The sequence below is a fragment of the Aulonocara stuartgranti genome (assembly GCF_965226115.1).
Source record: "Aulonocara stuartgranti genome assembly, chromosome: 17".
NCBI classification, from domain to species: domain Eukaryota; kingdom Metazoa; phylum Chordata; class Actinopteri; order Cichliformes; family Cichlidae; genus Aulonocara; species Aulonocara stuartgranti.
Genome location: NC_138953.1, coordinates 28,915,068 through 28,930,302, shown reverse-complemented (window position 1 = coordinate 28,930,302; position 15,235 = coordinate 28,915,068). Strand labels below are relative to the sequence as shown.

The 15,235-nt window shown below is 39.8% G+C and overlaps 1 protein-coding gene across 2 annotated transcripts in view; it reads right to left on the bottom strand.

The window, feature by feature from the left end:
- The window catches only part of LOC309692480 (protein O-mannosyl-transferase TMTC2-like), a 68,703-nt gene that overhangs the window by 10,577 nt on the left and 42,891 nt on the right, over positions 1–15,235 (bottom strand). For both annotated transcript variants that reach the window (XM_082511031.1, XM_082511030.1), the window contains exons 3-9: positions 10,006–10,840; positions 8,928–9,042; positions 8,140–8,225; positions 6,278–6,462; positions 5,956–6,034; positions 3,918–4,039; positions 932–1,013 (exon numbers count right to left, since the gene is read on the bottom strand). In XM_082511031.1, the coding sequence (XP_082367157.1) occupies positions 932–1,013; positions 3,918–4,039; positions 5,956–6,034; positions 6,278–6,462; positions 8,140–8,225; positions 8,928–9,042; positions 10,006–10,840 (1,504 nt within the window). The remainder of the gene's footprint in view (positions 1–931; positions 1,014–3,917; positions 4,040–5,955; positions 6,035–6,277; positions 6,463–8,139; positions 8,226–8,927; positions 9,043–10,005; positions 10,841–15,235) is intronic.

Sequence of the window (15,235 nt, the reverse complement as noted above, 5' to 3'; positions counted from 1 at the left end):
TTCGTCCAAAGTCAGCAGCAGACAGACCCCTCATACACTGACCAATCTAAACTCAAAACCAAAGATATCAGTGCGGAGAAAGCACCAGGAGGAATAGAAGGAGATAAGAGGAGAAAGGGACAATGCACAATGGTGCTTTGAGCGGGATAACACAGAATTCATTTCCTATGAATATCCCGGAGATAGCTCCTTGGAGCAGCAGGGAATCTGTTCCTCCAAGCTGATATGAAAAGCCTCAATAACAGCGGCGTGGGAGGAACACGGTACCGTGTTTAACAATCGTAAAATGTGTATTCAGACTCTGTCTTCTCACGCAGATAAACGCAGCATACGTGGCTTTTTCTGAGTGTGTTTGCACCATCTGCAACGCTTCAAACAGCTCCAGCAGTGCCAGCACTGATACGAAGAAAAAAATGAAATGACAGCGTGTTACCGCCATTATTTTACGGAACTCTAATAAAAGCGCTGAGAGATTGGACATTTCTGGATTATTAACTCCCAGCTTTGATTTTTTCTTTCCCATAATTCTTATCGAGTTACATAAGCAATCAGAGTGGAACCAGTGTGGTTTATAACATTAGTTGTCAAATGACATGGTAAATTTAATTGCACTCTGAGGGTGACGCCATTAAGTTTTTGTCTTGGTTTGTGGAGGGTAAAGAATTGCGAGTGTGAGCACAGCTGAAGGCAGCAGAGGCCGATCATAACCGTATTAATGCAACGCCTTACAGTACTGGCAGCCATGCATGATTTAGCTGGTAGAGAAACACTTCAAACTAGATTGTCGCTAAAATAACTTCAAAACTGTCCATCAACTACAGGCAGACACTTCTGAAGATAAAGGCATTCATGGTTTTATAATTAGAATATCTATTTTTAAACAGGCTTTGTTTAACGTGTCTCTAAATAAATCTTTTAATATATTTCTTACCGTAGTACATGTAGCAGTTTCCTTTCGTCGGGTCTAGATGAATAGCTCTCAGGTAATATCTCTCCGCTTCTGTTTTCTGCCCCTTAAAAAACAAAAAGCAACTCAAGTCATTATAAGTGATGGTTGAACATGATTTTTTTTTGAGAGGTTTTTGTTACATCCTTGATTATTCCACTGATACAACATAACCTGAACACTGCAGGCCTGAAAGAAAGAATACTGAAATAAATGCACTTCGGGGTAAACCAATACTGCCAAACACTTGTTCATTCATAAGCTTCCCATCAAATTAATTCTTTTTAGCTGTAAAGACAGCTCTGAAATCTAATATACATATTAAAGATTAAAACAAAGGGTTAAAAACATAAACCTTAAAAAAAGCTAAACCTACTTTCAGCTGCTCTCGTATTCACAAGGGTTCACCACAGTAGGTAGTGCAACATGTTTTATTTGGCACACTTTTTATACCAGATGCCTTTCCTGACGCAAACCCAAAGGGATTTGCGTCTCCTCCCAGGATGGAACAGGGAAGCTAGGCAAATGGTGAATGTTTAAACCACAACACTATTGTTTCGACATGGTTTAAAATGGTATAGATTATGCTGACCACCAACAGTACATATTATATAACACACAATATGTATAGCTGGGCCTGAGCATGTATGTCTTTGCATCTGAAAAACTGTAGTGCATCAGCAGGCCTCATTTGAGTCAGAGCAACCCAATTTCTTTGTATCTGCAGAAAAGAGACGCTATTAAAAAACACAGCCGCACAATCTCTCATGCCAAACCGTTAGAGGAAAAACCTCCAAGGTGTTGGTGTGGGCGCATTTGTGTGCAGACTCTATTGCCTCTGTTCACGAGGCTGAATTTCTCCATCTCTTTTGTTTCACACGTCTGCGCCGATTGCTTCTATATTGCCAGCGGACTTGTCGTGCAACAAGAAATGAGAGGGCAGGGCTCATTAGGCTTGCTTCATTAGCTTCTCCCAGTGCCGTCAATCGCTCTGAATGACCGAATATCAGGCATACATGGCTTATTTCACATTTTCTTTGGCTCCATACTCTTTACATTCAATTAAACCTTTTCCCTAAACATCCATCAGAAAGTACAGTGGTTCAGTCCATTTAGGTAGAAGCAAATCATCATTTAGCAGATTTATGGACGAGTTCAGGTCAGTGGAAAAAGGATGATTTTCAAACAACTATCAAAAGGATATTCCCTGATTTGTAGCTGAGTAAAAGGTTAGTTTAGCTGCTTCTACGTACTTTATCGTGCGGTCTTCCACAGTGCGAGACCATAGTTAGAATTAGTGCCGAATTATCCAAATATACGGCTGAGATTAAAGTCATAAGTCTCATGGTGTTGAATGACCACAAATTTCCTTAATGCACACCACACCACTCTGACTCCAGCAAGATACGTCTGACAGACAAGGAGGCCTGTAATATAGTGGAAAGAGTACACTAGCGGCTTTGGAGTTGCACTTGTTATTTGCTCACGGATGTGGACGTGTGCAAGACTATCAGGTTCTGCCTATTATTTTGTGGATTTACACATGTAGCTTTTTTGTGGGCAGCTTTGAAAGCTGAAATGTGGTCGCTTTCGAGCTAAAATATTCCACGTTTCAAAGAAAAACAGTGCTGGGGTGAACCACAGTACAAGGCTCGAGTTTGACCTTTCCTTCCCCTGTCTGTATTGTCGATTGACTCTAGCAGGATGGCCAGAAATGTAGCCGATGGAGTGATTCAATAAGGAAGGGGAGTAATTGAATAATAAGCCCATCCACTGGCCTATTGTCCCGAGCCCATCCAATCTCATGTTTCTTAAGCCCTCTAGTAGTGGAGGTGGCCTCGTGGTGAGTGCATAGATCTGGAGCCCCTTGAGCATAAGGGAGCAGAGCAGATGTCCGGCCACCCTCGGTGACTCTAATGTGAACCTACTTAAGGTGTGTGTGCATATGCTGCATATCTTTAAATCTTTCAGCAAAGACGGGGAACTGGTCAGAGGTAAGGTTTAAAGCCCTTAGGGTTTGCAGCTTCCAGTGTGCACATAACAGTTTTGTAACTTCAGCTCGGTTGTGTTTTTATGCAGCACCCGAAGCCGTGGAAGGAGAGAGGTCAGCGTCGTTAAAAAAGGTTACGCAGGAAACACAGTTTGTCTCCCAAATCTAAACTTGACTCAGCTGCTCACACATCTGTCACATGCATGTGTATTTGTTTTTGTTTAGTGGAATGGGAGAGGTGGAGGAAGTACAGGAAGTGACAGGAAGTTTAACATTTAGAAGTTGGGCAAGTTCGTGTGTCCTTGGATGTCTTCTAACACTCCCATGAATATACAGGCACATGCAATGAAAGACAGAAAAAAAAGAAACATGGTTTATCAGGGTCATCCAATCACAGAGGGATCACTCTCATCCACACCAGAAAAACTCCCTGCTTCCCTGACCTTCAGATGTCAGCCATGTATTTACCCTGCTCCAACACAGCAGTTTGTTGGCATCAGTCCTGGATCAGGATCATCCTAAGGTCACCCAAAATCTATTTAACATTTCTGCCTTCAGTTTTTCAGTTTCTTTTCTTTCACACTGTGTGGAAAGTGTGTGAAAAGTGTGAAAGTTCTGTCCAACTAGTAGCTGCAAGGGTCACACAATGAATTCATGCGTTTGAATCCACCCTTGCCTTTCATACTCAGGAAGCCCATATGTAATAACAGTTATCACAGCTCTTCAGTCTCTGCAGGGAAATCAATAGGATGGGTTCGCCTTGCTCCAGTGCCCCATAAGTTGTTCTATATGCATTATTCATCACTCCACTGTGCCACTCCAGGTCCCATTTAATTACACTCTGCCACATAGTTAACCACTGCAGTCATTACTAAGATAATGCTTTGTCTTCTGCTTCTTTCTGTGTGAGTGTGTGTGTGTGTGTGTGTGTGTGTGTGTGTGTGTGTGTGTGTGTGTGTGTGTGTCTGTAAGGGAACATACAATGATGGATAGCAGTTTTCCATAAGTGAGGTGAGCAGGGATGTGGTCAGGCTTGACCCTGAGGGACTCTCTGTACCAGTGACCTGCTTCCTCCAGCCTGTTCAGCCTCATGTAGGCTTCTCCTGAAAGGAGAGAGGAGAATGGAAAATATCAATAATAAAAGGAACTTGTTTTGTTTTGTTTTTTTTAGCATATGCATTTTAAGATTTCTTTTATTTAAAAAATGTAGGTGGTGCCACACTTGGCACCTTGCCTCCCCAAACACAAAAACATGTGCTAAACTATCTGGCTTAAGCCAAATTCACCAACACTCTTAGCTTCCCAGTCACCCTGGTGTTTTGACCCTTGTACACTTGCTTGTATTTACACACTTATTTCATCAAGGGGCTTTGCCTTTTTCAGTGAAAATAAGAACCTGTTCTTGATTAAAGTACAAGGGGAAAAAAACTAAACTAAAAAAAACAACAACATAAATATAATACCATATTTTAGAATTGAGTACAGTGAGGTTCTAGAGGTAAAAATCTCATTCATATTCTCATATTCTTGATTATGAGCCATAGTGTTAGAATCATCCAAAGAAGACTTACTATAAGCTGAGCCTTTGTGATGTGATGGCATGTGCTCATAACAGAAACTCACAATACTAAATTGGAACAGTGACACCCCTGATTTATGGAGGTCAGTTTTGGCTTGGTTCAAGGCTTAAAACATTTTTTAAGCAAGGACGTTCAGAAGCATCAATGGGGAAACTGAATGGGCAATCAGTTATTAGATTTGGAGCCTTTACAAAAGGTGAGCACTGTTCCACTCTATTCTATATATTACACTTATAATTGTTCTTGCTCTTTTGGGGTACTGATTCTTGTCAGTTTTAATCAGTTTTTGTTTTTAGATTTTTTTCTCTTTTATTTCAGCATTTCATTTTTCCAGTCAGTTTTTGTAGCTCCTACAATATTAATCTATTTAAGGGTGCTTATTTTATCCTATTTGATTCTTCTCCTTCTGATCTTTTTTGTCTTTTTAGTCTTCTTTAAGGTGCTTTTAATCTATAATTAATTGCATTGTTTTTATTACATTTATTCTGACTTGTTATTAGCTCGTCAGTCATCTGTGAAGCTCTTTGAACTTCATCTAACAGCAGAACATGCTGCAAGTCTAACTGATTAATTTATTCATGGATGTTAACTCTGCGCTGTCTGGATCTGAGATAAACAGATAATGATGTAATGCTGGTTCTCATTATAATGGCTCGCTGTAATAGGTCATTTGAGAAACTTCAAATTCTTCTTAACCCCATGTTGACTGAAATGACCACAATGCAGATAAATCTGAAGTTTCTCTGAAAGGACAAAAGCTGGTTATAAAAACTCAGAGATGTTGTTGGATGTGAGGGCATGCTCTTGGTCCCGAGAGTGAGAAGATAGGCTGATGACATATACTCAGTATCCCCTCCCATTACACTAATTCAAACACTCTTCCTTAATCCCTCTCTCCACCTGACTAAACACAAATCTTATTTTCCTTCAGCCTGCCTGTCAAAGGAATTTATGCAGACATCTCCCTGCAATCTCAACTATGTCATCGGGATGAGTTTACAATAATGTAATTAGTGTTACAATAACAAAGAGGGGGATGTGACTCGTTCCACAGATGAGCTTCACTTCTCCTCAAGAGGACACAAAGTGTGTGCACACATCGTTTTTGAGTTACAGTGGTGGAATCCAACAGGTGGGGTTCCTCGGCAATGATTAAATGGCAATTTGTTTAACTCACATTTTAAGCTCTCACAAGCCAGAAGGCCAACACTTGAGACGGGAACAATAATGTCAGATTGCACAGCTTTAACTCACATTATTACTGTGTTCTTCACAGCTCATGAATGTGTAATTTTATAGATCAAATGGTAGCGTTATCTCATCGAGATGCTTATTAACATTTCAAGCTGGAATCACCTTTGTAGTGATTTTTAAAAATAGATTTTTTTTATTACTGTTTAAAACAGATATTATATGTGAAAAAAAAGCTAGTCGCTCACCCATCATGTTGAAAAGGCTGTGTGGTGCAAACTGCCTCGGCATTTTCTGCACTGCCTCCTTGAAAATAGACAAGGCCTCCTGTAGAAAGAAAATAGTTAATTCAGCTAGTTCAGTTTTCAGTTCGCGTCACCATAATTGTGGCCTTTAACTAAGTAGTTAAATCACAAGCGGCACGGACAAAGTCCTAATGGAAAGTGTTACAAAAATTATTTTGGTCCTTCTCTGTTTATTCATGTTATGAAAGCTGAGATACAAAACAAGTACTTCTCAGCTCCTTCAAATATTCGCTGGGCCCTTTTCCCACAAACGGGACACACTGACCTCCTGCTGGCCCTGTTCATGGAGCAGTTTTCCCAGGTTGTACAGGCAACTGGTGACGGAGTTCTTGTGAGCGTGAGGATCCTTCAAATTCTCATCGGGAATGTCAGCACAAGTAAGGAAGGTGCGTTTGGCCTCTTCCAGGTGGCCCTGGTTCATCAAAATTATTCCTATATTCAAGTAGGCCGCTGTGAGTTCAGAGTGAAGAAAAAGCAGGTTCAATTAAAGGCATGTGAAATGATATAAAATGTCTTTTGACATAAATACATTTGTGTTCAGAAGTTTACATACACTCATCATGGAACAGAACGTCATGGTAATTTTAGGATTTTAATCATTGTTTTTAATTGTTTCTTTTTCATTTTTAATGACTTTAAAAAACACGAACTGGGTGAACAAGTCTGAATTTATTTTGGATTTTCTCTAATCACCACAAGTTCAAACCATCCACATTTAAACCATCTATTTGTTGATTTTAAGTGAATTTGAAGAGGTAGTCTTCCTTCTTCATTATTCCATCCACTTTGTGCAGTGTACTGTTACTCCCATTACCACTGGCAGTAAACAGCCCCGGAGCATGATGCTACCACCACCATGCTTAACAGCTGGTACAGTGTTCTTAGTTTGAAAGCCTCACCTTTACTCACCCAAACATTTCTGTTATCATTGTGGACATATAGGTCAATCTGTATCTCATGTGGCCAAAAGGCAGGGGAGTCGAACTCCAGGCCTCGAGGGCCGGTGTCCTGCAGGTTTTAGAAAATCACCCTGGGTCAAGAGAATCAAATGATTACTGTTACCATGCCTCTGGAGAACTTCAAGACATGTTGAGGAGGTCATTTAGCCATTTAAATCAGCTGTGTTGGATCAAGGACAGATCTAAAACCTGCAGGACACCGGCCCTCGAGGCCTGGAGTTTGAAACCCCTGCCATAAGGCATTTCACTTGTCCATGTGAGCTACAAACTTCAGCCAAACTTAAAGGTGTTGAATTTGAAGCAGGGGATCTTGGAATTAGTAGTGGTATAGTAATATAGACATTTTTCAGATTGTGTAAATCTCCAATTCCTTCTTAGAGCTTCACTCCAGTTCCTTGGACTTTCCCATTGTTCTGAGTTTTGGTCAATCCAATGAGCGCTGTTAAACCACTTCTTTTGTTTATGTTTGCAAACAGAAGCAGCAAGTTGTAGTCAATCATGATCACAAGCAAGAAGTTAATATGGCTTTAACTCGTCACGTTAAAAGGCATTGTAGAACCTTTAACACCTCTTATTAAAAGATGGAAATGAGAATGCGCATATATTTGAGCATGTATGTATAGTTTTGATCTTAACGAAAATCCAAAATAAATTCACACTTGTGCAGCCTAAATTCCTGTTTTTTGAGGTCAAATATATATGCTGTACAATTATTCCACCCTGGAAAAAGAACAGTTCAAATAAATAATTATCAACTGTAAATAAAAGAGCAATAAACATAAAAAAAGCTTTAAACAAAGAAAAAAACTTGACGATCTACACAGAAGAACATGATAATACAGCCTAAAGGAGGCAGAACTTGAGGTCGGAGCAGAGAAAAGTAGGACACATAAATAAATACATGCCAAAAAAGAGATAAAGCTAACAATAAAGCTACTCTACTTGGTAGAGTAAAAGCTGGACCCTCATCTAATGTGAACACTCAAGCGCAGGACTGAATTGCATTACTTCACTGGCCCTTTACATGTCCATGCAAAAAAGAATAACCACATCAGCAATAAAATTAAAGTGTAATTAACCCCAAAGTCTAATTGATGACAGCTCTTCCCCTCAGGCTGACCGCCTCATAGATCATTTACAAAAATGAGACTCTCCGAGATTTACTTACATGCCAGCGTAGGCCGACTCCCAATGGCAAGTTTGTAATAACGCAGCGCTTCAGAAAAGCGTTCATTCTCCTGCAGAAGCAAACCCCTGGTCCAAGAAAAACGCAAAGATGTGACAAGCTGCAGTACAGTTTCTTTTAACTCTGCATGCAAAGTAAGCTTTAACCTCTCATCAAAGTAATGAGTGGTGAAAGTGGCAGGTTTTTCTTCCCGTATCCCATATACTTATATATAATCCCAATATAGCCAACCATCCATCAAGCTCAGGTAGCACCTCTGTTTTAAAGAATGCAAAACACCTTTCAGTTTTCCCTTCTCTCTTTGTTTCTTTGCCAGTTTCTTGGCACCCGTAACTTGAGAGGGAACGGAGAAGTGGGAAGGAAAACAGTGTCTGCATGAGAGTTACAGACACGGGTCTGCTATGAGGTTTTGGCATCTGTGACACCTTGTGTTGCAGGATTCTAAGTGTCTTTGTGTTCCCCCAAACCCTGCAAACCATGACTAATCAAATCAGCAGCAGACGGTACAAAGAGCCACAAGGGACACACAACTCTCTTGCATCAAGCCATACTCTGTATTTCATTTGCTTCTTCTCCTGTGTTAGATCTATTCTTGTGTGCCCTCTGTAAGTTTTTCCTGCTAGTCACTCTGTGTCTATATGCGCTCTCCTCTCTCCCCTTTCTCTTCCTTTTCCACAGTGATCTAAAGTGATGGATGGTAGGAATCAGAACTTGTTTGTGTCAAGACTATGCAAACACGAGGAGGTGGAACGGGCATCTTTATCACTCACAGGTTATACAGCATGTCAGCCATGTTCCCTCGGTAGTGCAGAGCATTTCTGTATGCCTTCTCTGCCTCCGCCATTTTGCCCTGGTTCTTCAGTACGTTCCCCAAATTTCCCCAGGCTAGAGGAAATGTGCCAGTCAAGAGTTATACAGCAGAAGAAAAAAAAAAGATGCAGTTGGTGGTCATGTAAAAGCAGTTATTCACACTAATTTGTCAAAGTAAACTAGTATCACTTGATAAAAACAATTAATTGTACTTCTCATGCTTACATGTTTATTTAGAGTGCTCTCTTTTTTTTATTTAAGTATTCTTAGGCAAGTGTGTAACAATCCTCTAAGCAGTTTTCTGTTATTTTCTTGCACATATTTCTACTTGCCTCTTTCAAGATCAGGTTCCCACAGTGGGTTTCAGATCTCAGCCCAGTTAAAAACATGCATATTAAGTAGAACTGGGTATTGTTTGAGTTTTTAAAAAATTTGCTGTACATGCCATTTTTTTCCATCTTTAACAAAACAAGTGAAATGTCTCAAATGTACTAAAAACGTACAGAAACAAATATTAACACAGCACAAAATCCAAGCGGCAAAAATGCATTTGCCAAGCAGAGTTTTTACGTTCTTTGTTCACTTTCATCTTGAGTAGCTATCAGTATTCAAAGATGCTGTGAAACTGCTTCGTCATCTTTGAATGTTACCTGTAAAATAACAGGAATGGGTGCGTAATGTTCCCCTAATAAAAAAAAACAGCTTCATAGCTATAGTAACGGTTGCTGTGGCCAAAAGATTGATAAGCTAGCTTTGAGTTTGTAAAATTAACTAGAGCTTGAATGATTTTTCGGCAGGCAGATATTACTATCCAATTTTGCTGACATATCTGTACTGGCATATCTTAATAATAATAAATAACTACACATGAAGATTCTGTTTACGTTCTACCTGCTGGAAAGAAAACATCGCTATCAGTCCTAAAAATTCCTGTATCAATTGAGCTCTAAAATTCAGTCATTCAAATTTGCTCCTTGCTTTAGGCTGAAGGTAGGAGGATTCCTACTTACATCTAAAGATAGCCAGTGGCCTTCTTACCTTTAGCGGGATTCACATTAATCCCAGACTTGTAGAGGTTTTCCTCATTGCTCCAGTCTTTGTTTCTTTGAACAGTTCTGAGTCCATTCAGCAGTACTAGACCCATACAGAGACACAACAGCACAGCCTTGCAGCCTCTAGTCCTCAGTCTAACAAACGAGGCTCTTGCACAAGCAGCAACAAGCAGACAAAAGCCTATACTGGGAATGTATAGTACTCTCTCTGCAATTACAAAACCCACATAAAAGAATAGGTTAGTGGCTGGGATGAAAGGCAATGAAAGGATGCCCAGTGAAAATAGTACTAGGCTTTCTGTAGGGGGCAGGGGTGTCCGTGGAGGGCAGTGGTGCAGTCCAGCTGAGCCATTTAGGGCGGTTTTTGGAGAGCCATGCTCTGTGTTATGGTTTGCATCAGGAGCGTGGTAACCATTACCATTAGTGATGGATTTCCCATTAGTGACATGGGCCTTCCCATTGGTCTCCTTGACTTTGGAGGTGGGACCACGAAGGCCAAACAAAACCAGAATGCTCATTCCAACATAAAAGGCAACGGTGTGAAGGTTCCTACAGTCAGCCAAGGACCTGACCAAGGGCACGGCATCCATGGACCAATCGAAACTGAGCTTGTCAGGGCAGAGGAGGAGCCAGGCGTTGGCAGCAGGCAGGTGGAGAAACGTTAGCATTCGAGTGAGGAAATGAGGCGAGTCGGCTGCAGGGTTGTCGGAATTGGAGAAGTTTGGAGGTTTATTGCCCATCCAGTAGAGGCGAGCTGACAGCAAGAGTGCTCCCCAGGAAGCTAGCATGCCAAGACTCAGCAAAACATTGATGTTCTTTTTCTGAAAAGTAGGGGAAAAAAATGTTAAAGGGAAACACCTAAATCAACATTTAGGTCAAAGCCAAAGGTTTTTGTCTGTGTTCAAGAACACCTGATGCACTTCCTGCTAGACAGCTAAACGTATATCAGACCTTTTAAAATCAGCGCTCAAGCAAAACATAGTCCTGTTTGTGTTTTTTTAGTCTATATGAACAAGATCCTTTTCTGTGTTATAATAAGTAATAACGTTTCATTATAATTTATAGATATGCACTTGCTTAAATATTATTTAATTTATTATCTTTTCATTCCTACAATACAGAGAAAAAGAAAGTATGTAAAGCAGTCCCTGGGATGTTTTTGCCTGGGGTTTAAACCACACTCGTGAACAATTATACTGCAACACTGGCAGACTTCTTAAAGTTAAAATGCACAAAAAGCCAGAAACAACACTATGCAAACTGGTGAAAGACACATTAGGATCTGGAAAGCAGGGCATTCTCGTTGGTGTCAGTTTCAGTGCGAAGCAACAGGATTGTTTATATGATGAAATATTTGCTTCAGATTGAATGTGTCTTACTCAAAGTGGTGAAATATTTTTTGTTTGAAATTCACAACTGGTTTGCCAATACATTTTTGATGTTCAGAAAGTTATATTAAAGATAACAAGAGAAAATGTCAAAGTCCAAAATCAAAGAATAGAAAAAAAATCAACAAACTTCAAAAAATGTCAGTTTATTAGTATTCCACACACACCCCTCAGTTCTGATCTCATTGTAGGCAACTCCAAAGTAAATTTGAAACAGTGGAGGTTTTCTTCCCAACTCTTTCGGCCTGTTGCAGAAAGTGTGACTGGTAATCGGCTTAGGACTCATTGTTCTGATCTATGCCGTTTACATCTCATAAGAGCATTACTTCTATAACATAATCACTATTATTTTTTTTCTGTCACGCAACAACTTTGACCAAACTGTTTAGGAACCCATAAAATTTGAACTAAATAGAGTTTGTGTAACCTTTCTAATTTTGCACAGAGCTCTGTTGCTTATTGATAAAGCACATGCTTGAAAGGAAGTAGAAAGAGGATTTTTTAAATAAAATAAAAATCCTTTCACTGCAATTTGGTGTAATGTTTTTAAGACATGACAAGGTTGTCAGATCACACCCAGCAACCCCCCCCCATTCCACAGAAAGATAAACTAAACAATCCAAACTGCAGTTCTTATAGCCGCTTGAGGCTCCAAATGGGAGTTAATCCACTTTAACTGCAGCTTTGGTCTCTATGGAAGCTCGCTCCTTCTAATAGGAAAAAAATATATTGAAATAAATAAATAAATAAATAAATAAATAAATAAATAAATAAATAAATAAATAAAAAGAAACCTTTTAAACATTTGTAGGCAAGTTGAAATTCTACATTAAAATTAATATTATAATTTATCTCAAAATTCAACTCAAAATCTTTCTGCTAAGCCTCACCTCACCCATTCAGGTCACTCAGCTGAATCTCTGATAGTCAGTGCCTTTCGGAGCAGTTTTAATGGAGTTAATCAAATAATCAAATAATATTTCCTGTTTGAGGTACAGCCCATTTAAGAAGTTTGAGCCCTTGTTTTAATGATTCATATTCTAGTATTTTTCTTAGTCTCTTAGAGCTGCTTAGCAGTTATCTGTATCCTTCCAATGCAAACCAACTTCCAATGCCAACAATGAGGCTTCAGCATGCAGTATACACAAATGGCTGACGTTACAGAGGCAATGTCCATCTATAATTTACAGTCTATGAGCTCCTTGATTGGTTAACATTTGGTCACAGATTGGTTAAATTACATTTGTTAGGTGAAATCTGAGGGAGCTGTAAGACCAGTGATGCTTTTGAGACCATTTTAATTTGGTTTTCTATCTGTCAGATGTGACGCCAGACTTCCTCAATACCACAATTTGACATGATGCGTTCTGAAATCAATTACTGCTCAAATCTGATTTAGTGGTATGTTTTTGACAAGATTAAGCAAATCTGACTTCATTTCTTATACACCGATTACTCTTCAAAGTCATATAGTCAAAGACTTACTGACACAGACAGTGTGGCGCCACACCAACTAAAAAGTGTTTGTTAGTTATATTACTGTGTGATGAACATGGCATAACACTATGAGTGATGATCACAGAGATGCTGCTAACTTCCTATTTTCTGGGGCCATTTATTATCCAAGCACTGCTGTAATATGAACTTTATTTGAACCTACAGTATCCTGAGGGAATTGAGCTCTCTGTGTGTATACAAGTGCATGCTCACAGTTTTTATAATGTGTACTATCAATGCCCAGGACAGGAGGAGCACACATACTTTTGGTCTAGTATATTATCATCCGTAAAGCTTTAATAGATCTGAAAATTACTACAAGAGCTCATACAACTCATATTGTTGAAAAGGATAGCACAGCTTTGGCTTTTATCTCCAAGTAAGTTTATTCACTATAGTAATCGTTTATACTCCGCTGTATAATCTATGCAATATGAATTGCCATTTCTTACAGCTTCACAACGCACAAAGAGCAAATCAGTCGTGTCATTAATGAACTCTGATGAAATGAGCATGCTCGAGTAAGCTCACGCGTGCTCATGTTATCCATAACACGCCCATGCTAGGATTAGAATAAGAGGCTTAGCATCTACCCTGACCTGCTGGCTCCACTTAAACTGTTGATTTCTCCAGATCTGAAAAGGAAAAGCATGGTCTCTTTGGAGAAGTTAGATGAGGCAAGAAGCCCAGTTACACTAGATCAGTTGTCAACTGTAGGATGAAAAAGGACCAGTTTAAGGACTTCAGCATTTAGAGCATTCTGAGAGGCAGGGGGCAAATGAGCGAGGAAAAATTGGATATTGATTCAGATGCCAAAAGGTGGTGCGCAAAGGATAAAATAGAGTGCCTTTTACACAAGAAAAGGTGGGATGTGCTTATTGATGGATGAGACCACACTGAATGTAAAGAAAGGCAACTGACAGAGGAACCTACTTCTGCTCAGTATTGGAAGATTAGCCAATTCCTGTAAGAGAGTCATTTGTGGTATAGCTGAATGAGTTTCATTCTGCTACTCGATGGCTTGTCTATTTCTAAACTGTTCCTTAATTGATTTCGCAATCAGCTGCACACACAGACACACACAAACACACATCTCAAACTGCAGAACGGTGGGGTGCACTGCTAGTTCTACTTTCCAGTGATGCACCACTGCGCCTTCACAAATTCAGAGAGCAAATAACTCTTAACACCACCTTTCGTTAGTGCATTTTAGAGGAAACTGTTTTCTGCATCAGGAAAGTCAGTTTAACCTCAGCAGAATATTATGTGGTAGCTGAAAACAGATCTCCACTAACCCAACTTTACCCTCTTCACACAAAACAATCAGTCCTTTAACAGATCCAACTTCTAACTGCTATAAAAGTCTTTTTATCTTGTCCACTTAGCAAAGAACTCATCCAAATATTATAGAGTAAATTGCTATTTTGAGGTCATAGGAGCATGTGTCAGGGCATCTTTGATATTTGACATTTATCCAATTTTGTTACCATTCCCAAGGTGCTTTTTAACTATGGGCAAGGTGCTCCAGGCATGAAAAGCTAAGGTATAGCACCTTTTCAGACACGTGACACAAACTATTACCTGCTTCATCGGTGTGGTTATTTCACAGAATTCTGTGGCCCACACAAAAGGCGTTTTCCACTTGCAGTGCCATGCACTGTCAACATCAACTGCACTGAAGTACGAGTAAATTGAATGCTTGTTTTGTGTTCCGACTGCATTTCATTGTTAGTTTTCCACTCCCTCGTTTCTACTCTTTTTAAGCGGGCGCACTGTCAAGAGGTTGTCATCTTGCTTTCCAGTTCACATACGTGGAACGTGTGCTTATGTGCCTATTGTGTAGTACATTTTGAGTTTAGGCTTCCAGGCATCCACAGACACGGAAACCACAGCTTAAACCGCATTCTCTCATCTGATGTTAAGCCTTGCAAAATATTTTGGATTAAACCAGGAAGCTAATCTCTACATTATTATATACTCTAAAACCGAATTGTGGGATTGTGAGCCTGCATTGCATTTAAGCTACTTTTACCTCTCTGTTGTGTAAAGTACAGCATAGCAGACAAATTTACACACTGGACACTCAAATACAGCAGTGGCCTTCCTGGGAACTGGTTCTTACTCTTACTAGCTTTAACAAGATCTGCGTGTATCCACGGAGAATGGCTGGCATAATCCCCAGCCAGCTGTCAAATGTAGCATCACGCTCGTGTCAAACATCCGAACCTAATACTCTCCCACATATCTCCTCCACTTTGGATCCTCATTTGGAAATTCAGCATCAATTTCTGAAGCTTTCGCTCAAATACTTTTTGTTCTCTTTTGCTTTAT